Source organism: Botryllus schlosseri, chromosome 7 (assembly GCF_051294905.1).
Source record: "Botryllus schlosseri isolate E-star chromosome 7, Bs_hap1, whole genome shotgun sequence".
In the NCBI taxonomy this organism is placed as follows: domain Eukaryota; kingdom Metazoa; phylum Chordata; class Ascidiacea; order Stolidobranchia; family Styelidae; genus Botryllus; species Botryllus schlosseri.
This window is the reverse complement of record NC_137242.1, coordinates 26,694,440-26,722,339: the sequence shown is the minus strand read 5'-3', so window position 1 is coordinate 26,722,339 and position 27,900 is coordinate 26,694,440. Positions and strand designations below refer to the sequence as shown.

General features: G+C 41.8%; 1 protein-coding gene and 1 long non-coding RNA gene across 2 annotated transcripts; both read right to left on the bottom strand.

The window, feature by feature from the left end:
• Nucleotides 1-237: 237 nt before the first annotated feature.
• LOC145442625 (uncharacterized) lies at nucleotides 238-27,110 on the bottom strand. The gene is made up of 3 exons (XR_013916100.1): nucleotides 26,824-27,110; nucleotides 1,488-1,601; nucleotides 238-675 (listed from the first exon to the last, which is right to left on the bottom strand). It is a non-coding gene; the product is annotated as an uncharacterized LOC145442625 (long non-coding RNA).
• Nucleotides 10,570-14,571, bottom strand: LOC145443186 (uncharacterized). Its single transcript, XM_080321177.1, has 2 exons — nucleotides 12,106-14,571; nucleotides 10,570-12,007 (listed from the first exon to the last, which is right to left on the bottom strand). Exon 1 carries the CDS (start codon nucleotides 14,556-14,558, stop codon nucleotides 12,462-12,464), a length of 2,097 nt encoding a protein of 698 aa, XP_080177303.1. The 5' UTR covers nucleotides 14,559-14,571; the 3' UTR covers nucleotides 10,570-12,007; nucleotides 12,106-12,461.
• Nucleotides 27,111-27,900: the final 790 nt, after the last annotated feature.

The following is a 27,900-nucleotide window of genomic DNA, read 5'->3' as shown; positions in this document are numbered from 1 at the left end:
CTTACCAGCAAATGACAATTCTGTGCTCTGGCTTTTTGCAATTTGATACCTATACTGATGCATGTGCCACATGTGATATTCAGAATCATTACATTTGTAGAAACGCGGTTTAAGAATTTCATCTTCAATCGGTGAGCAGTTGCGCTGCTTTACAAATTCTATAATTTAAAGATTTGTAGAAAATCTTTCGGTTGCACGACCAGAGCTCCCTACCGAACCCAGTCTAACCGAACTTCACTCATGGAAACACTGTATTTAACGAGATATAGCGAGGGAAAACGTAGTATTATCTTCGGAGACAAATCAATTCGCAATGACAATAGCTATACTGAAAGGAACTTAGCTTGCGTGCAAAGTATTTGACATTATACCAATTGCGAAGCTTCGAAATAATCATAATGTATCATATCTATCAATACAGCTACACGGATTGTATTCTCCCACTTCTACGGTTGTGCGAGCGTTCCAATAAGCATGCGCACAAACACGTCGAGATGAGAGTAGCAACGCAGCCTAATAGGGTTCCGATCATGTAAAGCCTATAGTTCGGATCACGATAGTAGTAGGAGTAAAGGTACGCTGGCGCAAACCACATCACCACAAATGCAATGACCATGACGAATCCAATACATACTGGTAACGCACAATTCATGGATGTTCGCCGCAGACGTCTCTCTGAAAAGAAATAATTAGAAGGGTTGTAGCTAAGGTTGCATTTAAAACAAATGATTGTTTGAAACACTAAAAAAATGTTGTAAACAAAGGCCTTTTTAAATAAATAATTTTATTTTTTATTGTAACATTATTCCATAATTGTGTAAATATATTCCAAAAACATGTTGTATGAGCCCACGGACAATAACCTCCCGATACAACCGACTCATACGATATGGGAATCCTCAAAATAGTCTGTTCAACAGCTATAGTACGTAGATATTTCGTCAAAGGAGCTATATTTACCCAATATTTTGAATTATCAATATCAATCTACTATGGCGTCACGATGGATTATTCTTGACGTCATGACTAAAAAAACAACATGTTTTGAACAAGGGCCTTTTTTAAGCATGTTTGTTTTAAATTGGTTTTTGTTTTAAACGCAGCTCTTGTTGTAGTGACTCGAGTCGCGAATTTTTGGTGACTCGACGCAACTCTAGTCATTTTCCCACATATGGAAAATGACTCGACTCAACTTGAGTCCTTTTTCGTATTGATTCGACTTGTACTCTAGTCATTATGCACGAATCGACCAATTTATACGTCTCCAGACTAAGACGCCCAGTCCAGGCATTTCATTGTAACTTTGAGGAAAAATAAAGTCAACACATTATTGGTATCTCGTCTGTTGTGCTGTTACTTGAATATTAGGGCCAGAAACTGTCAAGAGTGAGGAAAATTAGCACGCTATGGATGCGACCTATTCGATATTACCCAAGTAGAGTTGTACAAAAGCGGTTGCACATAATTTGAAGTTTGAACAAACTCACCTCTTCGTGATTCGGCTGGACCGAATAAGTCAGTCGGACGCGCTCTTGATCTCGAACCGATGTCATCAAACGATGTAGAGCGTGGAGTGACTGGTTCGTCCTCTCGCCACAGACCTGGCAGATTGTAAACAGTTCGCCATCACTTCTAGACGCCGTTACATCGCAAGAATATCATCGATTTATCTGATATTGGTTACAAGGACTGGAATCATGTGTAGACACTCAATTAATGCGATAATTACATGACATAGCCAGTTAGTGGGTCACCTGTGCCGGCCAAAGGTGACAGACAGGGAGTTTAGCTGGAACGATACTTATGTATGCAGGCATAGGCGCTGACTTTATTTTTTACGAGGTGGCGAAGTCTTGTGACGTCATATTTGTTCCATATCCATGACGTCATCATCGCACTAAAACGCACTTTACCACATGCCGCTGGTGTACCTGCAGCGTTAAACGATTCGCGCGACGTTTTAATGTCGGCACTGCACTCAAATATCAAACCATGCAGTCGGGTTATTAAATGGAATCTTAAAACTGTACGATCATTCGGAAGTATAACTGCGGCCTGCGCTACCAGTTCGTCCGACAAAATGCATCTAACAAAAATCAGTATTTACGTCCCTGATAATCCGGAATTGCATCAATGGTATTCCAGCGCAACGCGCCGTGACAGTAACGAAATACACTAAGCACTGGCCTGCCAAGTAACATACAACTCTCGAATATTTCAAGCAGACAATAACGATGATTACAAACGCGAAATCACGCAGCCAATCAGCAATTGTCTCTTGCGGTTTCTGGCTTCGCGTTGACCAGCTCGCATCGCGGCAATTATTTGCAGATTAAAAGAGCGATTTTGGCGGCATTGGTGCATTTCCCGATTTACGTTCGCGAAGCATTTCGGGAGTGCATCTGTCTATTCGTAAATACAATTTGCATGTCGACGGCCGCCAACGGTTGCCGGTGAACTGGGCACTTGGTGAACTCGGCCTTCGGTAAACTCGGCACTTGGTGAATTCGGCGTTCGGTGAACTCGGCCCTCGGGAAATTTTGTAATAAAGTGTATTAACAGCTATTAATATGAATTATTAAACTAATAATAGTATTATCAAGTGATTCGTCAATCTTGTAAGGAGGTCAGGGCATCCGTAGATCACGTAGTCACGGCGTGATTAGATCACGGATTGCGAAGCCGCGTGGAATAACGCAGCGCTCATATACCGACCACGCGCGGTCTGCTTGGTGTTGATGATTTGACGGCGTGAGTGACGGACGTGTAAGTTTTGAGAAGATTGATCTTGGCGTTGTATGCGAGATCGGAGCTGTGGAAGATCAAGCGGCGCTTCTTCGTTTAACGATCACGACAAGCCAGTGTTCCTCATCAACAAATGCTTCGCATGATCACGTCAAAATAAATTATTTTTTGCCATTGGAGAGACGGATATCAATGTTCGGGAGGGGGCATAGGGCATAGGGCATAGGGTTAAGGAATGGGGTATTAGGGATGGAGATGGGTTAGGGTATCTTAAGAGGGAGAGGGGAGGAGGTATAAGGGCTAAGGGATGGCGATAATAGGGTTGGATATGGGGGATAATAGGTTTGGGGTGGGGGATATCAGGATTGCAGGTGGGTTAGGGTCAAAGATGGGGTTAGGGTATCCAAAGATTAGAGTTTGGAGAGGGTCTATTAAAGTTGGACGTGAGTGAGGATATTAGTTTTGGGGGTGGGTTAGGGTCAGGGCCGTATATATGCCGCACCCCAAACCCCCGAATTCGGGGGGGCCGAGCTCGAAGGGGGCCCAAAATTATTTCGTGCACTACCATAAATTATAGAGTTTTTTTTTAAATTTATGCAACTTTTTCAAATTTTTTTCGCGCGGGGCGCGATTTCGAGTTGCCACATATTTTGATTATTGGGTACTCTTCCCCCAAGACAAAATACGCAAGATTTATAGAAATGGGAATATCGGCGCGGCCATTAGCGCGCCACGACGTACCAAGACATATAAAGTTTTAGGCCTTGTAACATTCGACTCCAAGAACGATCGGCAGCTAGAAAACCTTGGCCGAAAAGGACTGCACTTATGCTGACCGAAAACTGCGTTATATATACAAAATACATATAGGCTAGGTTTGATTGTCCATAGGCGCCTAAATGACTGGCGTGAAGTGTTCCTGTCTTGGCAATCTGAACCTCACAAGAGAAATAGCCTACCATCCCGTAGGGAAAAACTATATGCCAGTGAAGAAATACCAATCTGAAATCGTGGGATCTTTTAGTTCAGTACGTTAGGGCGATTCTGTATTTTTTGATATTGGAGACAGGTCACGAAATAACATCATGCAACGAAGTCATACCAACGCATCCGCCCGCCCGAAGATGTTCAATTATTATTTACGGGCTCTACAGTTCCAAAGACACCTCGCTCATCTCTACCGGTAAATCTGATTATGTGAGTAGAGAGGAAAAAAATTGATAGCAATATATATGCAATTCCCGATCTCATTGACCGATGTTACCGTGAATTATCTAAAACTTTTGCGCTTCGCGCCGGCTGCATAGACAGTACCTCTATAATTCCGTGGCTAAACCGAACAACTTGATGAAGGGGGTCAGTGTATCATCATATGGGAGGCCAAGACTCATTTTTTGGGGGGTGGGTGGGTTACGAAGTGCTGTTTTGTTCCTGCCAACGCGTATGCACCCGGAGATGTTTAATTATTATTGAGGGGTCCTACCTTTTCAAACACACCTCACTCAGCTCTACCGGTGAATCAGATTACGTGAGCAGAGAGAGAAAGGATGAAAATTGATAGCAATATATATGCATTCCAGACAGGGCTTTGGAGCAGCCGTAAATTTAAACTGCTCCAGCTCCGGCTCCGGAGCTTTCTTCTATCATACATTAGCTCCGGCTCCACCTCCGGAGCCGCATTATTACCACTGCTCCGGCTCCAGCTCCGGCTCCGGCTCTGAAATTATCGAATGGGCCAGTAGTAGGTATGATCGCTCGCGAATCGCCATGGGGTTCTTATGGGTGCGGCGGCGATTCGCCTGGAAACTCGTGGTGGCGATTCGCCTTTTTAGACCCCCCTCTCGGCCGCGATTCGCCATGTGTTCTTATGGGCGCGGTCGTTATTCGCCTTTTCAGGTATAGGCTGCGTCGGTGACTCGCCGCGAAAACTCGTGTTGGTGACTCGCCTTTTTTACTATAGGCGGTGGCGGTGATTCGCCATGTATTCTTACGGGATCTGTGGTGACTCGCCACGTGTTCTTATGGGTGCGGTCGCATGCGGCTATTGCGTCTTATGGCGGGGGGTGGCGAGCGGCTATTGCGTCTTATGGGATCGGTCGGACGCAGCTTCGTTGTGGGTATAGACCGCGGCGGCATGGTGTTGAATATGTATCAGATAAATAGTCATGTGAATGAACCTTTCTTAATGTGTATATCGTAAATTATTATATATGATGTAGTTTAGTCGTGACAAATGACCGATCGTGTTCTAAGTCTTTCCTCGCTATTGATCCCTACGTAACCTGAATAGCACGCTGACTTTCAGATCGGATTATTCGCACCTTTCGTACCGCTGTTTCGCACCTACAAAATAGCCTGCTGTTCACAACCACAACAAGAATCACAAGTATACACATTTATACATTCATTTATTACTCCGAAATCAAACTCTTCACAAAAGCACGCACAATCGTATCATTCACTTTTTTATCATCACCAAAATTATTCAAGTATTCCTTGGCTGAAAATCCTTGAGCTCTTTTTACCAAGAATGCTATAGCATGATCTCCACACACATCCGAAGTTTTACTTTGTAACTGTTTCCCAGTCACAGAAAATTCATCCGGCTCCAGGAATTCGATTATCTGAGGTTTTAGTGGTCCGAAACCTAGTGAATCATGAAAATGAGTATCGTCATCTCTGTATATACACACCCAGTGAGACCCAGGCAAACTCGATTCGTCGTAATTAATGATGATAGCGAAATTTCCGCTAGTTGGTTTCTTTGGCAATTGGTCTACTGGATAAGTTCCTAGATATAGACTTCGCGTATCAGGATGGTTATAGAGAATATCATTGATCTCAGACGTATTCATATTTCGACGACTTGTCTTTTTTGATTCAACTGCAGAAGATGTTGAAACTCCTTCAAACATAACAAGGTTACGGAGGTTGGTAAAGGCTTCGACGTAGTCAAAACCAGATGCACAGTTCCTGTCTTATGAAGTTGATAACATCCCAAACTATTATCGGGTGTCAAATCAAACACAAAAAGAGTGTATCCATTAACATAATCTTTGCGTGAAATATTCAAAGGTGCCTCGGATTCCCAGCGACCTGTCTGAGAGAATAGTGTCATATAACCTTCGAGTCCGCCATGTTTATCAAAATCGAAATGAAATTCGCGTCCGTTAATTTGACGTCCATCCACGCTTAAAGAAAGATTTTGAACATCAAAGTGTTTAAAGTTGAATGGATTTTTGGCCCGAACACCGTTAAATGTCGTGGTCTCGACTAAACCAATTACGATCTTCTTTGGCATGGTGCCGCTAACTAACTCTCTATCAATTTTCGATAAACCCGCGGCGAATGTATGAGTTGACATTTGCAAGCGTATCCAGGGATACTTGGCAGTATTCTTCTGTAGTACAGACTTGTGTGCTAAGCTTACACTTTCAGCAATCTTCATCTGTTTGACATACACTTCCATTTCGAGTAAAACAATTTGTACATCCTCCACGCCGCCAAGCAGACAGAAATTATCTTCGTTACGTGTAAATTTCAATTTCATGTCGACGTTATCCAACATACATCTAGACTGTTCAAAAAGACCCATTCGAATTTTTCCGATCAACTCTAGCGGGGTGCTGTTTTTGGTAAGGTCTTTTCGTTTAACATACCCAGTATTCGCTGCACCAAGAACATCCATAGAGCCAGCGACGTCTTTATAAAAACCTTGTCCTTGCACAAAACTCTCCGAGGCGCCTTGAGTATCATTCAACAACCGCGAGATATAAGCTTTGTAGGCATGACAATTATCCGAATTTGTGATAACCTCATTTGAAATAGTTACATCGATTTGTTTGAAAAGAGAATCCATCATGTTATTGACAAGGCCCACTTGTGTATCATCTGCTAAATCAGTTCCATCACGTTTAGTGAGCTTCAAACGTAATCTCAAGAATGTGTTTTGTAGATCCATATATCGATCCGTCCTTGGTAATTGTACTTCCATGACATTACCTAAACTATGGGGTTTGACGACGACATATTGCGATTCCTCAATACTGGTTTGTGTGTGGGGTATACTAAATATGTTCAATCCCGAGTTATGACATTCTCTGGAACCCGCATGCATCAACATAGTTCTTAGTCGAATATATCCTGTTGTTTACGACGACGTTTGGATGAAGTGTTCTTTGACTTTGTTTTTTTCCTTTTTATAGCTTTTGGGGTTAAAATTTTATCAATCACTCGACCGCCAGCTTGTTTACTTCTCTTGATAACACTAGACTTGATCGAGTTACCCTGTAATAGATCTCTCGCTATTTCACCGCCAGTCCGTAACAATTGACCGCCAGCGTATTTCGCAATAGGTGTCACTAAACGACCAAGTGATTTAAACAAACTCCCGATACCGGACCCGGCTTGAACTCCACCACTAAAATATCCATAACCATCGCCTGTCTGGTTATAATGACGATGGACAGAATGATGATCACACGTGAAAACAACTTTCATAATCGATTCCTAATGTTAAATGTAGCTTGCAATGAACGACTTATTATATTTATAGGTTCCCCAAACTCATCCCTGAGGTAAAGACATACAGAATCTACAACATCTTTTGAAACAGGGAAATAATACGGATTTGTCGCTATCCAATTATGCGCGACATCGCCAGGTGTCAGCGGTATAACTCGCAATAAATGCGCTAACGTATCTCCAAGTAAGTGAGGGTGAATAATATCGCAATACACAAACAAATATTGACCAATCGCCGATTCGGTTAAAGTGAAATCGATCTCCATGAGGGCTAATTCACAATATTCCGTCGGGATCTTGTTGATGGTGAGTAGTCTGTGTTCAAAATCAGCACCAAGCATAGAGGTGGTTAACGTCACTATTTTCATCGCGCGTGGAGTGTCAATGTGGTCTCTATATCATGTACTAACTGACCGTATTGGTCCCTGATGGTGATTTTTATATCGCGGATGTGGTTAATCGACACCGGGAAATAGAACGGTTTTTCAAATACAACTTCTTGTCTCGTACACGTCTCGTTATTTACTTGGATCACACGAAGCAATTGACTCATGTAATCACCCACCGGATGATGTCGTAGTACATTGATATACACAAATAGATATCTGAGGTGGGGTTGAGTTGGTTTAGATTTGATCGACGTGACATTACATACTGGTGTCGACACTTGATCAACTACACTGAAATAATTTGTGAATATATCCGTGGGGTGGAGTGTGATATGTTTCGGATAACGAATTCGGAAAAGTTCATCGTTGATTCTTTCGGTGAAACAGTGCTTGAAACTTTCAGATAATATTCTTCGCATCAACTCGAGGTTGTTTGCATAATTCCCAAGTGGTGTTAGGTACGCTTCTACTATACGATCTTTCTCATTATGTAGCTCCCAGAGTGCTTGATCACGATTGATTATAATTCGATCAAGAGATTCACTGACAAAACTCATATCCATCAGCGCAAGCTCATTACAAATAATTTCATTCGGTAACACCACCGAGAATTCACCTTGGGTGCCAGACAACGTGATGTAACTCATATTGAATCAACAGCTCTACGACGGAAGCGTAGGGTTACTGTCACTGGTGCTTTTCGAAATTTAATAGGGTTGCCATCTGCATCACGTAGATAAATTCGTATCGTTCTAAAATTGTTTCTCGCTAAAGCAAAGAAGTATGGTTTTGGGAATATGTTGATTTGGTTTTCATTCGGTTTAGCGGTTACAGTAACCACCCGTAAAAGTTGTTGCAGCTTGTTACCATGTGGTCTTGGTTGTATCAGGTCGCAATACACATAAACCTTATCAATCCGTTCCAACTTTATCGCAGGTGTAAATATAAATTCTACCACTCCGCGGCGACGAGATACAACGCGTCTAAATGTTATTGTATCCAACACAGAACCAAGTGGTATCAGTCCGTAAGGTTCGGGTGAATCATGTGTGGTATGGGGTATGTGTTTGGTGCTAGAGTCTGCGGTGTCGGTATTTATGGGTACACCCTGCTTGGGTCTTTTTTTACTCGTGACTAATCTTCTGAATGTGATTCTAAAGTCTCCGAATCCTTGTAAAATGAAAATGTCCCCCATGTAATATTTCTCGTATGATTCTAACATTTCACCGATGCTGTAATACGAGCCTTCGGGGATATAATACCGTTCGGTGTATCCATTTGCATCGACAAATCCAAAACCGATACTTTTCGCTGTCACTTCAATTCGCGGCTGAAAATCATGGGGGAAGGTCAGCTCACATAATCCTAGCTCATGGCGATTCATTTCTAACTCTTTGTAAAGTTCCGTTTGAAAATCTGTGCTAGTATTCGGAAATTTATCCAAACTCGCATTCGACGGTAGAGTCAACAACATTTTATTGTTTCTTTCAACATATACGGTGAGGTGATGGATTCGGTAATAAATACCCAAGTGAAGAAGACAGTAGCGTTAAATATATTTCACGATCCACCCCAACAGAAATTTGATATAACGAAAACACGATTACACACACTAACATACAAATCTGTACAATAAACACAATCTGGTTTTTCAGACTGTTCGAGACTTGACCCATGCGAGATGAGGCGGAATCAGAATCCATAGTTTGGTTGAACAACATTTTCAGTGTCTATTTATACAAATCCGAGACCCAGGAATTAAATTTAGACGGGTAACCCAACCATTTTACAAGATATTGTGTTTTCTTTCCTTTCTTGCGAGTAGACAGGATTTTTTCGATATTGTAAATATTATTATTTTTAGTTATTGGTTGTAACTCTTCACGTTGGAATCTACCGTCTATAACTTCACCGTGGTAGTCTTTCAACTGATAAGTAGGAGGGTCGCCTTTACGACATTGAGATACGAAAAATATTTCTTCGGTCCAATTCGCCAAGGCACTTTTTACAAAATTACCGCGCGATTTCGAAATCCTGACGGGTGTGCCGATAGTTAGTTTGGGTTTTTTAGGGGTCATGTCACCGTATAACCTATGGAAAATTTGTTCTTGATTTGAATAATCAACATCCGCTGGAGGACACCCTATAGCCACGTGAAAAGTAGTGTTATACCCTTGGCATATCTCAGACAGGACATTAACATAATTCAAAGTCTTATTATGCGTGAAATACCGGTATAACACTTGCTTCAGAGTACGAATAACACGCTCGCATATCGATGCTTTCAGTTCACTATTTGTATGAAAATGTCGCACATTGTTCTCTTTTAAGAAAGCCTGAAACGCACGATTAGTAAACTCAGAACCCTGATCACTTTGAATAACATGAGGTATACGATCCTTAAATATTTCCTTGAATCCGCGAATAATACCTTGCGAGGTTTTGTTCTTGAGTGGATACAGATATAAAAATCGACTGAAACAATCGATCGTCACCAACACATATTTAAAATTATCGTTTTCTTTTGAAAGATTTTGCATATGCATGAGATCGGTTTGATACTGAACACCGAGACCGGATGTAATCACTCTAGGTCTCTTAAATTTCTTTCGATATGGAAAATGTTTTGTGTACGCGTCCTTGCTCGAAAGAAACTCCTTGACTTTGGCTCTATTCCGCCCTCTAGAGAATACGTATGCACCGCGGTAACTACCAGGTAGCCCTGGCGTGAAATACTTAGTATGGCTCCCATCCGTATCGTTTCGGGGTCTTGGGCGTACGACCACTTTTGGTCTTGGCATGTTGAGTCTTTACTTTGCTTCGTTGGCTACTCGGCGATGGTATAGGAATCCTTGATGGTTCACCCTTGATCAGACGTCGCAGCGCGTCCAACTCACTAGCCGAAAATAGATTCCTTTGTTCTGATATATCGATTTTCATCGGTTGATTCAATGTGTCGTGTTTAGTTTGATAACGATTTAGTGCGTCGTTATATAAGGCTAATTTTCGTTCTTGGGGTATGTTCATCTGTAATATGTCGCTCATACATTTGTCGATATCCAAATTCAATTTCTGAACGTCAGCTCCGTTGATCGGGCTCGGATTTATGAAGATTTTTTTAAAAGAAGTCATTTTTTGAAAAGATTACCGAGTAAACCAGTGACGACGGGTAGGATGCTTGATAATAGAGTCATAAACATACCACCACTCTGGTTAACCATACGTTTCTTATGTCGAATAGGGATGTCTTTCCTGACAAGTCGACGTAAACTACATTTATGAGCTGATAGTCGCTTTCTTTTATACTTTGAAAGAGGGATGTTGCCGTTCAAAATGTTCTTTGTACAATCGCATATACACTCGATCAATTCTTTGCTGGCTCCCGATATAATTTGCTTGCGTATCTCGGGTTTACTTTTATGTAGGAACTCTAGTGTGGGTATATGCCGCCGTGTCCGAGCTGGTACCTTGGTCATTTTGAGTTTAAAGTCGTCTCTGCGCTTGGCTATTTATACCATCGGGCTATAAACCACCATGGTTTCACCAGGAAATATATTGGTCATAACTCGTCGATTTTCAGGTGCTTCTTGCGTGAGATCAAGGAATAAATAACTATGAGGTTGTCTAGCAGCGTCACGATAAGCCTCTGTTAAAAATCTAGAGTTTGGGTACATTTGTCGACCAAGAAAACTGATCTGCTGTTGGTCGCGCGGATTCTTGAAAATCACCATATACGAGCTTGAGAGACTCAAGTCACGTGCTCCTTTACCCTTGTGGTACAGGTTCTGCGTGATATAGCAAATTGACTTGGCTGAATGATGAGAAAATCTTGTAAAGTAGTCTGCAATTTTCGCCGTCTCAGTCATGAAATCATCCACTATAATCAAGGTGTCTTCAGAGCAAACCTTCAACTCTTCTAAAATATCTAAACCGGCGTGGAATTCTACATTATGCATCGTCTTGAAAACCTCCTGATAATTATTGTAACAATATACGACCCTGGATACACTCGGTTTAATCATTGATGTGGCATGCCTAATCAGCTTTGCAACAAAAGTAGTCTTCCCACTTCTTGAAGGACCACTAACAATACACGCGAATGGGTGGATCAATTCCATCGTTTGTTGTTTATTGAAAACTAGATAAAGCGCATGTGTTTATATATCAACAAGGTTGGGAATATCCACTGCTGTAGTCATCTTGTTCTAGTGGAATATATAAACCCAGTAGAGTTCGATTTAACAATTTTCCAAGGGTTATGAAATCTTCATCTATCCCTCGTAATTTCGTCAGTGGAAGTTGTAGTGTTACAAACGCTTTATTCAGGTCGTCAAGCAGCTGATCCCAATCTGCAAAATAATAAATCACATAAGAGGATTCATAATACGAGAGGATTCATAGCGCTTTAAAAGCTAACAGTGTTTCTATAACAAACTATATACCTCACCACAGAGCACAAGTTTTGGTGGTCTGCTTTTCATCAATCGGGTATCATCGACGTTGGGAGTTGTTGGTAGAACCAAGAATCATGAACTGTGGTAATTCCTGCTCCAATGTAATCATCTCTACATGTAATGTGTGTAAATCTAATGACATGACAGACTTTAGATATGAAATAGTGTTATCCATCTGGAAAACAAATGAGACGTTACCACACACAAGTAAATCAAACATATAAACAAGTAAATCAAAATAAAATAAAACACACAGAAAATACAATAACACACAAAATATGCAATTAAAATAAAGTCACGCAAAATATATACAAGTACACCACAATAACATTCAACACCATGATTAATTTTATCTTTGATCACTGTGAAAACGATTGAGGTGGTGGAAAGATGTATCGGCGTCGTATCTCACTTCCATCAAACCAGGTTGATGAAGATAACGAGCATACGTATCTTTGCAACACTGTCTCGAGCGGTCAAAAGAAGTCGGGTCAGTCAAGAATTCGTTTCGATGCTCATCGCAAAAATAACGTGGAAACCAATTCTCGTAATCGCAGTAAAATTCATTCCTTTTCTCGAAGATGAGAATCTCATCGAGTGGGGCTGAATGAGCGATGAAAAACGAATTGATATCCACCGAAAGTAGCATGAAGCAGTCGGTGCGAAAATATTTGCATAAACAGTCATAAAAAAACGACAACATCCGTAATTTGACATTATTATACAACCAGAACGATACTTGAATGCAGTTATCTCGCTCGATCTTCTGAGGGTGCTTGGTTATTTCAAATAGATCTGTGTTTAATTGTTCACACTTGATGAAAAAACGATCCTTCACATTTGCGTTCAATTCACTTTTATCACAGAACGTGGTTTGTTCGAATTTACACGGATTCAATAACTCACGATCATAACAAGAATTCGCAGCGAGTTTTTGCGTTAGCCCAATAATCTCCGTGTTAGGATCGCGATACCCAGCACGTCGACAGTCTGAGATATTTTTTGTAAAGGTAGCAAAACAGGTCTTTTTGGCGAACTCGACAGCCTCATAAATTTTTGATACCACCAACCCGTGATCTACATACCATTTGATCAAGTCGGAGGTTAGCAAGATCTTCTTACCCCAGTACGATGCAACCAACATGTCAGTGGGTTTACTGGGCGACTTCCGATCTACAACAAGCTGATTCATGTCACTTTTCACGGTATCGCGAGACACTGTGGTATTTTTGAATATCGGGCGGAGTTCAGCGAATCGCTTTTTCGAATGTGGTCGTGTACAAATATCAACCAGCAAACAACCAAAGAAAGTACCATTCATCACCATCTCCATCAATTTCTGTGGAGTGACAGACTTGGCACGAGTCAGTTGTGGTCGAATACCATCGAGATATCGCACAATATGAGGATTTCTCTTCTTCTCAATATTCCACTCACATTCCCATTTACATACAACCTGATAATTGAGACTTTCATAATAATCATGAATGCGTTTAGCTCGCTCTCGACGTACTGGGTCATCACATCCGAATTTGCAATTGTGGGCGTGAAAATCACATCTAAGGAACGATAAGATTATCTCTTGTCCGGCTGAATTACGATAAAACCCATCAGGTCGATAATTGCGCGTGCCCACGTGAATTTCAGATCCGTTAAAAGCGTGGTGAACATGCACCTTATGAATATGAGAATACCAATTCAGCCACTGAGTGACAGCCTCTGAGCATTTCGGTGTGGTCTTGACAGGTTTGAATTTGGTGCACTCGGTGTCGATTGGTTGCCAACGTACCGCAAATCCGGTTGGACTTGGTCTACTTAAAGCATACAGATAGAGTGAGTCGCTGGTCATACTTGTTATATGTTGCGCAATCTGTGCATTTTCCTTATAGATATGTTCCTTGATTCGAGTTACACCTGGTTTTGGGTATCGATGGAAAATGATCGATGGTCCACCCACTAAATTATCCCTGAATAGCGCAAACAGATCTTTATGTTTGTCGTTGAACATTGTGAAATCACGTGGGATGCTATTAAAAAGATGTCTCGATACAACCCCGAGCAGGCAGACCGCGTCCTTGAATATATCAACATTGAATTGGCTTTTGAAAGATTGGAATTGTTTTTCTAAAACCTCTATGAGGTAGTGAGTATCGTTCGCGTTGCACCATTTGAGATAATCACGCAGAGAGGTCATTTTGTTGTCGTTCCAAACCTTCAAACAGTTTTCATATTCTGATATTGATATATTGCAACCTTTTAGTGGGTTGTAAAACTCGTCGCGGTTAGGAAGACTCGAGTTATCCAACTTTTCCAAACTAGTCAGAAACTGGTACGGGAAGTGAGCTTTAGCGGTGCTGTATTTGAAGGTTTCCAAATATGAATCATACGAGAAATCGGGTGTCAAGTAATTCACAATGTCCAAGAATTGAAGTCTGTTGGTCGTCATTGAGAGAAATTTGTTACCACGTTTCAGTACACTTAGATTGTCGTCAACGAGAAAACCAAACAACTACGCTTTGAGCCAGTTCAAGTCATACCGACCGCCGTTGAATCATAACACAGGAATTTGACGTAAATAATTCATAAACTCCACTTGTAAACGTTCAAGGGGTGTTGGGTGTTTTGAAGGATCGAGCACTTTCATTTCGGTGATTTTCGATTTGAGCATGTCCAGGTAGGGTCGATATTCTGTGAGTGACAGTCTGAATGATTCACTTTGAATATCATGAAAATGATCAATCATTTGTGCGCATAAATCGTTTGTATCACCGCTCGAGCCAATTACATGCGACTCCAAGTAACCTTCCACATTAGACGATATGCTAACAGAGATGGGAATGTTCTGGCGCTCTCGCAAAGTTTTTGAGGTATCATACACACTCTCTATACTGAACGCGATGCGGTATTTGAAATAACGAAGCCGGTGAGGAACGAATACCCCTTCAAGATCGAGCTTTTCAAATATGTTCAGAGGAGGGCTATAAACCTCGCCGGGGAACACTTCAACAGGACCCGTTACACATTTGTGTCTGGTCAATTCATATTGCTCATCAAATAATCGTTCACAAACAGTACATTTATAGTTCTTTAGATATCGGTTCATGTCAGTAATAAGACAGAAATGTCGGTCCTCTAAATGTAGGTAAACAGCCTTCGCTTCATAGGTACTGCGTCGGAGTGCACTAGCTTTTCCCCCGGTTTTGGTGTACACGAATATGGCCACATTAAACAAGACCTCGATATCATTCAACATGTCAAGTGTTACACCAGATTCCACACTGATACCATACACCGAAGTAAATTGTTGAGCCATCAATTTTGTATCTTTTCCAAGTGAGTGACCAATACAGCGAAAAGCGCATAGATTGTCATTGTACCGATGTCTATTTTTTTGATGGGTAAATGTCATTATACATCTCGCTCTCGCAAGCCATATCGGGAGTTTAATGCCGACACAGCCAATCAACATGCCATCGGTAGGATATACATAAAACTGTACATTAGTCAGACAGACCGGTCGTGACTTTGTGTTTGGTCGAGAATTTCGTAATAAATCAAGCGCCGTTTCCAATCTTATAGATTCAACAAATTCGTTGAATTTAGCTAGTGTTGAAATTGCCGCTGGTGTTTCTGATACACTATCAACATTCGCCGATGCATGAAAATAACGAAATCTCAGAGTCTCGACGTGGTACAAAATAAATGCATACGCGAAATTGACTTTAAAACGGGTCGACTCTGAGAAAAATATAGCTTGGATATCGCGGTAAACATCCACTAGCTCCCGACCGATGACTCGAATATTATACACACGCCGACTCTCATTCACTACATACGATTTTATCGCTTGCCAGTTCTGATTTACAACTTCTTGGCGTTCGTCGCCGATCTCTGGCGCGGCATTCGGTTCTTCGCGAACACGATTCCGTCTGCGTCGGCTCATCTGTAAAATTGATAACACGCGGTCAAATTCAGCACTTGGGGACATTAAACTAGTCTTACTTACATTCTAGTTTCTTCGTTGGTGTCTTCGATTCTTTATGCTTAATAAAACAAGCAACACATCAATCTATGCCCACTAACGTCGTGTTATAGCAGATAACTTACCAGTAGACTCGTGTATTCAACTTGAGTTTGCTCTGTCTGTTCAACAACAAAATCATTACATCATGTTCACTAGTTCTGAACAGTAATAACCCACCTATGCAATTCTTTACTTCAATTCCGACGCTTGTTGTGTCTGTAAGATAAACGAATAACATATTACGTTCATGAATCAAAGTAATCGTACCGAATAACTTACTAATTAACTCCTTATCCAGCAATCCGCGATCGAATATATCCAGACAGCCAGCCACGTTGTTCGCTGTTCGACGTCCGGAGAGAAAGACCTAAGCCGCTGATTCGAGATTACACGAGCGCCAGCGCCACTAGTGGTTGAATTTCAGAAGCTATTATTTATGGCTCTAATGTAAAATCTGAAACGGTAAACAGAAATTGAGAATACACACTCACAACAATGAAAATCATACAGCACAATCACAAATTATACTTCAATTTCGTTCTAATTTCTAGAAGTCGATGCAAGTACTCATCGGTTGCGGTATTTAATTCAGGTTGAATCTCATCGAGACTCCAGCGCTGACCCCTGACAGCAAGCAATCGTTTGATGTCAGTCATGAGCTTTGTGACTGTCAAATTTTTTTTCTCTATCAACGAGTCAACATAGCATAGTATTGAACCTAAATGCGGTTTAACAACGTCAATAGTTTGGAGGTGGGTGATCATCTTGTCAACTGTGTATTGACATAGTTTTTCTTCCTGCTTCTTCTTACCCTTCACATCGTCGCGAAAATCGTCGTCACTCACGGTTTTAGACTTCGCAGGTTTCTTGCCGGCCTTCTGTCTGGGTTCAGTACGACTCGAATTTTTCAATTTATCATTACAAAGCTGTTTAGCTGGTGGTATGCCTACCCCCACAGTTGTCGATATGGTTCTTTTTCGAGTCAGCTTCCTGTTTGATGCAGATTTAGGAGTATCAACCACCGATAGCGACTCAGCAGAGTGTGGTAGCGTCACCCCAGAAGTCGACGGCTTCTCGGTGCTCAGTAATTCGAGGTTAACGGCCGCCTCATCGATCGGTACACACGGTGTCGTCACCAAGTTCGTGAGATCATTAATCACGCTTTCTCTAGCTAGTTGATCCGACTTCAGCCACGCCTGGTGCGCTATATCTGTATGGTTTAGTCGCATTTCGATCGTTGTCGTAGAGTCGCGTTCTGTGGCTTCAACCCTTACATCAGGCGTCATCAGATCGCCAGGATTAATCGCGTCAAAGATATCGGCATTCTCTTCAAATTGCGATTCAAATGCGTTTGGTTCATAACCAAATTTATCAAGATTATCTATCTGAGCCTCGGCCATTGTATAATAATCGATCTAACTGCTCCAAACCAACGTTTATGTCCGCGACAGTGAAGTATAACAACCGGGTCGAGGTGGTGTCTATTTATAGAATTAATTTTCACACGCTTACACAGATCCCTTCTTTCTAGGTGATCGAGCGGTATATTTCACCATTTTAACACCTCATGGTGTCATGGTTTACTTTTTCAGTTGATAGTTACTCGTTATGACAACTAGTGTGATTATTGAGAATTACCTTCTGTATTATCATAACTTAACAACCCCCACCTTGAGCGAAACGGAAAAATTCATCCACAGAGTGCTAGATTTCTATGTACATGGAGAAAACGTGAACCGTGTTCGAAAGTGTGATTTCGCTGCCTTGGTTAACTCGATTCGATCATATGGCGTCGACTGGAATGGTGTTTTTAGTGTCATAAGCATTGCAGCGATGAAAAGCGACATTCATAACATCGCGGTGTACAGAGATATAACAACAAACATCTTGAATACTCACTACAGTACATTGATAAGCGACTGGGTAAGAGGAAAATGGTCCTGCATCATAACACCTTATGAACGGCATCCTTTCGTACAGAATTCGTGTAAAGTCTACTTCAAACCAAGTCTATTCGCACGGATCATCAGCGTTATACAAAGGCTGTTAACCTGTTTTATAACACGTGGTTAATTCTATAAATGACGATTGATTTGTTGATGACTCTCACTTTACCAAACGATATGACATCGAACAGCGTCAACAACAACATGCAAGTCGGATCAACTTCAAATTTTCACGTCGGCGTCAAATTCGTTTCATCACCCAAAAGAGGCGGTGTTTGTCAATATCTCAAAGGTATATTCATCGACGGTAATAATGAAGAGATATCTTTCACGTGTTTCAATCGTGAATTGTTCGGGGCCATTGAGAAAGCATTCAACAAACGAAAAAAACTTATGGTCAAATCCGGTTGGGTCCAAATTGACAAATTTACTGGAAAACCTGCTGTATTACTGGGACGGGCTTCGTCAGTAACCCCGCATGGAAAATCGAGACATACGACTGAAGAATACCCATTATTGACCTGTGAATCGGTATACGGGAATAAAGATGAATACGTGTCGATCACCGCTACGTGTGTTTCTCGAGAGGAGAAGATGGTCAATTCTGGCACCGGAAAGGAGTTGAAATTATACAGTTTTACATTGAAGGATGATACTGGCGAGGTGGTTTTGGATCAATGGAACAAAGCCTCGCTCGTATCCGGGAAGAAATATCAACTTACTCGTGTTAAAAACTGTGTCGACAGATTGAGAATCGATCAGTTAACTAGACTTGTTGAATTGAAAGAATAGTTTGCGTATTTGTACCCTGTAATACAATATTTCCATTCACAAGAAATGTTTGACCTATGTGATTCGACAACTGGGTTAGCACGGTGTTGTTTTACTGATCGAGGCTCGAAAATTGCGCTATCGCGGCGAAGTCACGACTGCGAACAGCAGACTATTCTATAGGTGCGAAACAGCGGTATACAAGGTGCGAATAATCCGATCTGAAAGCACTATTCAGCTAGCGATCAATAGCGAGGAAAGACTTAGAACACGATCGGTCATTTGTCACGACTAAACTACATCATATATAATAATTTACGATATACAGATTAACAAAGGTTCATTCACATGACTATTTATCTGATACATATTCAACACCATGCCGCCGCGGTCTATACCCACAACGAAGCTGCGTCCGACCGATCCCATAAGACGCAATAGCCGCTCGCCACCCCCCGCCATAAGACGCAATAGCCGCATGCGACCGCACCCATAAGAACACGTGGCGAGTCACCACAGATCCCGTAAGAATACATGGCGAATCACCGCCACCGCCTATAGTAAAAAAGGCGAGTCACCAACACGAGTTTTCGCGGCGAGTCACCGACGCAGCCTATACCTGAAAAGGCGAATCACGACCGCGCCCATAAGAACACATGGCGAATCGCGGCCGAGAGGGGGGTCTAAAAAGGCGAATCGCCACCACGAGTTTCCAGGCGAATCGCCGCCGCACCCATAAGAACCCCATGGCGATTCGCGAGCGATCATACCTACTACTTGGGCCTGCTATGTCAGGGGTGGCCAACCCGCGGGCCAAATGAGTGGCCCGCGAGACGGTTTTGCGTGGCCCGCGAGGTAATTTCATCGAAAATTAATTACTCAGATTGTGAACTTGCAATGCCAACCAAAAATTACGAGTCTGGCTGCGACACTTGGGATGTTGATGACTAAAATATCAGTTCAGAAGCATTGGCAGATCCAGGGTCAAGTCACATTTTCAGTAAATCGTCGTACATTACTATAAACTAAAATAGTAGCGAAACTTTTCTTCACGCTTCGCGTGTTTAATTGTCACACGATTTCTTGCTTGGTAGCCTATCCCCTACTGAAAATGAAAAAAAAAACGCCTAATTTACCAGTTTGAGTCTAACTGTATTCGCAATTACGGGAGAAAGTGTTTTCGCATTTGCGCTCGCATAAAGATCGTCGACTGTGAAATGTAGGCACTAAATGATTGTCGCATATTATCGGAGACCTTCGATATCAATGTGTCCAGAAGCCGAATAGTCGTGTCCTCGTAAACTGAGCCTAGCGGGCAGTACACAGTAGACCCGCAATATACTCAAGTAATAATATTATTGACCTAGTTTATTTATAAACTTTGAAAATTTTACCCGCTTGGCGCGGCTAGTGGACCGCGCACTCGTTCGTCAATTTCATGTGCCCTTATAGCCGAAAAGGTTGGCCATTGCTGGTCTATATAGATTACTAATCTACCCATAGGTTAGTAATCTATAGTAATCTAGAGTCTGTCAGCCGTCAGTAACATCCGATGTAGCAACGAAGACATAGGTGCAGCCGTGCCGCCTTGTGACGTCATCATGAATACTTGTCAATTGTCGATAAGATCATAGTTGCACCAGAACGCACTTTACTCTATGCCATTGCTGTGCAGTGTGCACAGCATTAGAATTCAGCCCTGCTGTTCAATTATGATGAATCAGCAGATGTGGTTGTTGCATATATAATAGCATCTTATGAAATACGTCGGAGCCGGAGCTACTAATCAAATAACGGGCTCCAGCTCCGGCTCCGGCTCCGGCTGAATTTTAGGTAGAGCTCCGGCTCCGGCTCCAAAGCCCTGATTCCAGATCATATTGCCCAACGGAATCATGAATTAGAGAAAAATTCTCGCGCTACGCGGGTTTAGGCCGGCAAAGCTGACCCACTAAACGGACACCGAATGTAGATGATAAGTAGCGGTAAACAGCGTATAGCCGAAGGGTGGTCTGGGGGGCGAATCCCCTCAGAAGTTCTGTTATCACCGTATGGGGAGCCCAAGACGAACGTTTGGGGAGGGGCTGACGAAGTGCTGTTACGGCCCTGGTTAGGGTGTCCCGATAACAGGGTTGAAAGATCCCAAGATTACGAGATATACCGCGAGCCACGACACGTTTAAATTTCGCTTTTGATAATTTTCATTCATATTAAATGTATTTCTAATGCGAAGGTGTTCTAGTGCCAATTCCTCCAAGGGCCGAGTTCACCAAGTGAAGAGCGTCGCGTTATTTCCCGCGGTTACGCAATCTGTGATCTAATCACGCCGTGACTGTGTGATCTACGCATGCCCTGACCGCCGTACAACATTGACAACCACTCAAAGTGCCAAGTTCACCGGCAAACATTCCAGTAACCAATCATGGTGACCGGTACTGCTACGAGATCTACCACGGCCGAATTCACCAAGTGCCGAGTTTATGCGGCCGAATTCACCAACTGCCGATTTCTATGGTAATCCCGCCAACACATAATCAATTGAATTACGTGTTGACGGCCGCAGGTTGGCCTGGGTCAGAATTAATTCCACTTCCGGGCGCATGCCGCGATCTTATCAATAGAAATCCACTGACTATCTAATAGTTTAATATTCGATATTGTTCTCGATGCGAGTACATCCAGCAATCAAGTTTACCGTAGTGTGGAATCAGAATTTGTCCCACCCATCTTGTGATGCATCAATATTCGACAATGGCATGGCATGGCCTACTTCACGTTAATAATGAAAGGAATACTGAAAAATGACTTTGCGCGACAATTTCGGAGTACGAATGTATCAAGTAGATAACCAGAAATATGGATAATGGCAAAGGAGAAAGCGTGTATTCCAGTGCTTTTCAACCTGTGTGACGGTTCGCACTTGTGCGAATGAAAAAATTGCAGTGCGAATGACGAAGGTGGTGCGAATGGTGCGAATGAAAATCCGGATCAAGTGCGAATGAAAACCGTGAATAATTGTTAATTTTTTTGACGTGGGATAATTCAAATAAACACAATAGGAAATTTACGGTCAGTGTAACTTTTTTAGTTGCGACGCAAGTGTAAAAACTTGATACGACGCACCACAAGTCGTAGCTCTCACAAGCCGTAGTGAATTAATATTCTCGCAATAGAATTATTGCGTACCAAAAGCGTGGTTTGGAAGCTGGTGTAGCGGCAGAAATACAGTATATCAGCTCGTCTGAGCCTGCGTCAGGCTGAAAAAATTACGTCAAATTGACATTCTGCTTTCTTTCGATAAAGAATCATCATATTTTCGAAATAACTGTTCGATTAGCGCGAGGCACAATGATAGTAGTAAATAAGACCATTACAGACTCACATTTGCAAGTTACTGTAACGCAAATTTTTACCCCTTCAAGGGTTATTGAATTATGGACTGAAAAGGGTATAATTTTGGGTCGACACGGTGCCATAGCTATCTGTTAATATGTATGTAGTATTTATTGAATTTATAGCAAAAAATCCTACATAATTTTTACATGTTCAAGGTCACTGTGCTGGGTACTGTAGCCAATAAGCGAGACGCGCAGAAAATATGACTTTATCATGGGAATTCATGATAAGATTTGTCCGACTGTTTTTTTTTTCTTCTGGAAAACATGGTTGAAGACCGTCGGGATGAGCTAGTGTAGCGGTCTGCAACGAGCGCGTTCACGCCTAGATATGAGACTCATTCATTTCGAGGCCAACCCCCTCTGCGTTGGGGCAAATGAACACGTAATGTTTTGAAAAACAAACCGCTGATAAAATATGGTGCCGAAACATAAGCGGCGACAAAACCTTGGCCTAAATATGACCGATGTCGGGTGGCCAAACCCTTCGAGATGGATTGGATATGCTCCGTTGTCGGCACGTAGTTCCGTTCTTGCAATCTGAGTATACAGCAGTACAACAACAACAGCAACAATCATTGGGTTATATAACAAGTTACATACAATAAGATACAATGCGATAAGACACAACGCGATGTAATAAACAGATAGGGGGATGCCGAACGACACGCATCAGTAGCGATCCTTTACTCTAACATCCACTTCGGCCTAGAGCGCCCGATGTCACAGTTCTTTTCGATGTTGATCTTTTTTGAAGCCGCGGTCCTTTCTACTAGCTCTTTCCATTCCTTGTGAGTGCTTTCTCTCTTCCGGTCTTTTTTTCTGGGCTTTTTATTCGCCGTAAGAACGGCGAAAGCGGGGTAGAGGAGCCCAGATGAACCTCCGATGGGAATCGAACCCGGTCCACCGGCTTAGTAGGCACTCATCGTTACCACTACGATATCTCCCCCGTACAACTGCGATACGCAGCGGAATTTAATTCGACCTAACTTGAAATCGCATGCGTCAGACATGTTTTGTAGAGCTGTTGGGTAGAATTGTGGTATGCAAGTTATGTATGTCATACATGCCCGTAAAATCGATGTCATACATGCCCGTAAAATCGTAGCATACAACTGTAATATTAAAAATGAATTCCTTTTCATGGTTGAGGCTCGGGTCGCGAGATGCCACAAAAACTCAGATTTTGGTGGTATTCTAAAAGCCGCTTTACCGTTACTAAACCGTTATGAATTCCCAAGTTAGATTGAGCTAAAGAGTACCCACAGTATCGTGAGTTTATTTGCTCTTTTCATAAACTCTCGAGACAAAAGTTGGAACAACGTATCATAAGGTAGCGAGCTCTAATGTGCCTAGTCCCCTTGATCGTTTTGCACCTGGTATTCCAAGACATAAATCAAAAGCCTCAACACAAACATGCGGATTTTTAATTCTTTCGACAAACTGAAGCCTCCGAGACCTTTGTGTCAGCTCTCAAAAACGATTTCTGCCAGTAAGCATTTTTCACTCGCGAAAAATACGCTGTATTTTGGATAGGAATGCAGAACAGATTTTAAGACCTGGCCATCCAAGCACTGGTAGACGTTCTTGTACAAATTCCCAACAAAATTGTTTGGTCGAGATGGGTTTTAGGGAAATAGTTGAACGCAAAACGAGCGAAAAAAGTAGCCGTTTTAATCAGACATTTGATAGCTTCAGCTAGGGGAGATGTGGTACCGACGGATCAAAAATTGGAAAATGATCGCTGGCCCCGAAATGTTCAGCCGAAAACAGCAGATCTTTTGCTGGCTCAGCACTTTGATACAAGCTCTACCTATCGCGCACATATACATGAATATCCGTCTTTCCAGAAAATATTTATCGACGTTCAAAATTTGTTGCTCGACCGTGCCATTGGTCCCCACCCGGTGGGTCCGATGGCACACGACCCGGGGACTTATGAGACATACTCTCAAAAACTCAGATTTCTTGCTCAGTATTTTAATCTAAGCTACAGTAAGCCAAAGAAGAATGTTTGGTCGCAACTGGCAAAAAATAGAATAAATAATAACTCAAATGTTGTCATAAAATCACGTTTCGATTTAGGCTCGAACTTATAAATTTGAGGGTACATACATATTGCCCGAAAATCGACAGTGTGACATCCAAATACCTCGTTATAGCGACAAAACATCATATGCAATTATTACATAAAGAGTTTCTGTACGTAGGCATGTTTCAGTTGTTGGATGATTAATATGCTTGATTATTTTGCTTGATTTGGCTATTGTACCATCGGTCCCCACCCTACGAATTTTATACATGAATCGAAAAAAATTCCACTCAAGGAAGGTATTGAAAAAAATAATAGGTGCCATTATATAGCCTGATACAAGCCCTACACTTCACATTAAAAATGATTGCTGGTTTGTTCGTGTTGAAGGTTACAAAGAAAAATGTATGTGTCGATCGAAATTTAGTTTACACCCCCTAAAACAAAAAACATCTCTCAGAGACCCCTTAGCTCGCGCACGTCGATTTTTTTTGTACGCGAGGAAAGATTTTGCCAGCATGCAATTGTAGAAAAGTGCGCGGAGTGTAATCATGGAATTATCATAGAGAATTTTCAAAGTATTTTCGGTCCCAGTGATCCATCGGTACCACATCTCCCCTACATAGTTGCCAATTTGTTGCACATTTGAACAAAATGTTGTTCAGTAACTTCATCTTATTTCTGTATAGCAATATTCGATTAGTTTGTGCGAATGAAATTTATTTTACAAAAAGAGTGCGAATGGAGCTCAAAAGGGTTGAAAAGCACTGGTGTATTCTAATCAGTATCGCCACGAATGGATTTTGAGTCCGACACCGTATTGCTGCATTTCCCGACGAATAATGTCACTGGCAAAGCCTTGTTAGAGAAACGAATCTGCGCCGAAATGAATTCCAGTTTGCAGGCACACAACAACACACCCTCCAATTGCGCGCTCCGATTACCAAGACTATCACCAAGGTAGCTAGCTCACGAATGGTTTTGTAAACGAATATGGGCGCACATAGATTTCAGAAAAGCAGAACGTCTATTTGGGCGCCTGATCGGGAGAGGAGATCTAGGATGGTGCTTCTCAGCACACGCTTGGCGCGTAAACTTTTAATTCGAAATACCACAAAATCGAGTTCAGTTCATATCAAATCAGAATTTCAGTGGGTCGAAGCATTATGGCCCATCGGAACCACAATTTGTCCAAAAAACATGATTTTCCAGTTAGATGGAATCATATACACTGAACAAAGAAATAAGAAAGAAAAAATATTGAAATCGTGTGCATCTTTTAGTTTATTACGTTTGAGCGATTTCAATATATTTTGACATAGCAGACAGCAGGTCACGAAATTTCATCATGTAACGACGTCATCATACCACTGGGTACGCCCAAAGATGTTTGATTATTATTTAGGGGTCCTACCTTTTCCAAAACACCTCACTCAGGTCTACCGGTAAATCTGATTACGTCAGCAGAGAGATGATAAAAATTGATAGAAATATATACGCAATTCCTGATCATATTGACCGATTCAATCATGAATAACAGAATTTTTCGCGCCTCGCGCGTTTAGGCGAAATAAGCTCGCTCACTAAAACGGACATCCAATGTAGATGGTAAGCAGCGGCGAAAAGCGTATAACCCGAGGGGGGTTTGGGGGTTTATCGCCCCACGGGTTCGGTTTTATCACCCTACGGGGTTCGGTATATCACCCTGTGGGGGCCAAAGAACAAAGGCAGACATGGGCAACTATAGATATACAGTTGTCTAATCAAACTAATTACAGCGAAATGTTTGCTATCTAATTCTAATCTAACTTGGGAAATGTTTCAATGTTCAATTCCAACGTACTTATTATTTTACCTGAAAAAGCGGGGGGATGAACCAGTGCACTACCCTTGATACTACAATTTTAGTCATCTTCAGGAACGGTTTCCATTCACAGCCTACTTATTTATGTTCTTCAACAATATTGAAATTATTTTTCAAATTCAACCCATGAATACCTCGCGGTCCGTTATGGAAACTAGGAATTATCATTTTTAAGGAAATCGTGAAATTTTTTAACGGAATATTGAAATTATATACAACCGCCAAGATGATCGAAACCAATGCAAGTATTAGTCCGTCTCTTTCTTTGCACCATTGCGACTGCATGAACGAAAAATTGCGACTGATTCGAGCCTGTAAATGGGCCGCGATATCGTCGAACAATGTTTGCAATAACAATCAAGAAGGTACGGGGCTGGTAGGGTAATTTGTTGTAAACATTTTTAAATTAGCAATTCAGCACGTTCATGCAGTAAGTATTTCAAAATAGATACAACGTGCATCCTGAAAGTCTTGTTTAAAGTATAAGCAACTAACGAAACTCAAAAAAGAGGATATATATTTAGGCTTCCTCGGTGGACCAGATATTGTTTTTGACAAAACAGGGTAAATCCTCCCAAAAACGAGATAATATGGTCACTTTGGTCAGCCTAGAAAATCAGCAATGCGATATCAAAGGTTCGCACAATCCCCAAGACTATATAAATGAACGTTTTAAACTTACGTTCTGGCAGTGCCAGTGAAACAGCGTCTGAGTGTCGCCGTCGGTCATCTGATGTGCCAGCTGTGTCTCGCGCACGCCAAGCAACACCTTCCAGCAAGAGTCTAGATCCATGTCTCAATGCAGAATGAAGGTGAATACGCCTCGTCGAGTCAGGTCCTTCATCAGAATGCGCCATTTTACAGAAATTTTTATTGTTAGTATTCTAAGCCATTAAATCACACTGCAACTGAGATAAAGGCACGTATCTAAGAATGGAGACCACTTACTACCCTCTCTATCCTCTGATATTCAATCACCAGTCTCGGTGTGAATACCAAACTTGTCGCGACTTAAGGCTTGGCTATCACTCAGTCGCATTTACCATCTTCGTGTCACTTATTACTGAATAATTACTGTGTCTTCGTTACTGTCTCGTCGAGATTAGCGGTTCCAAATGTAGTGGTCGCGAGCCGCTGGGGCTGAGCAAAATCAAGTTCCTGAGTTATAGACTTGGTCGACTATAGATCATACTAGTTGTCTAATTGGACCAATCAGGGCTAAATGAATCTCATTTTAATTTGATTTGTGATATGCTTGTATTAGGGTTACCATGCGTCTTCTTTTAAGAGGATTTGTCCTCTTTTTTGACTTTTTAGAAAGTGTCCGCGGAGGACGCGCTTTTGTCCTCTTTTTTGAGATTTTGTCCTCTTTTTTGAGAGTTTAGGTCATATTTATAACAAAATGCGACTGATATGCCGTAAATCAGCACCGAAGTGACGCTACGGCGGGTATATCGGGAGCTGCGCGGAAAGTTGACCTTTTTTTAGTCAACCACCTGACAATGTGGAGTAGAAAACGGTATTTTGGGCGCTGAGCGAGAAAGTTGACCTTTTTAATTTTGTTTTTAGTCAACCGAACACAGAGTGGGAAAATCTGACCGTTTTTTGAGAATTCTTCTCCGGTTTTGCAAGTCTGAAAATTCTGAAAAAGTGTCCTCTTTTCCGATTTCCAAAATATGGTAACCCTACTTGTATGCTCCAATTTTAATTCTAATGTAATTCTTGATTTTCCTAAAAATGCTACAGGAGAGCTGTATTG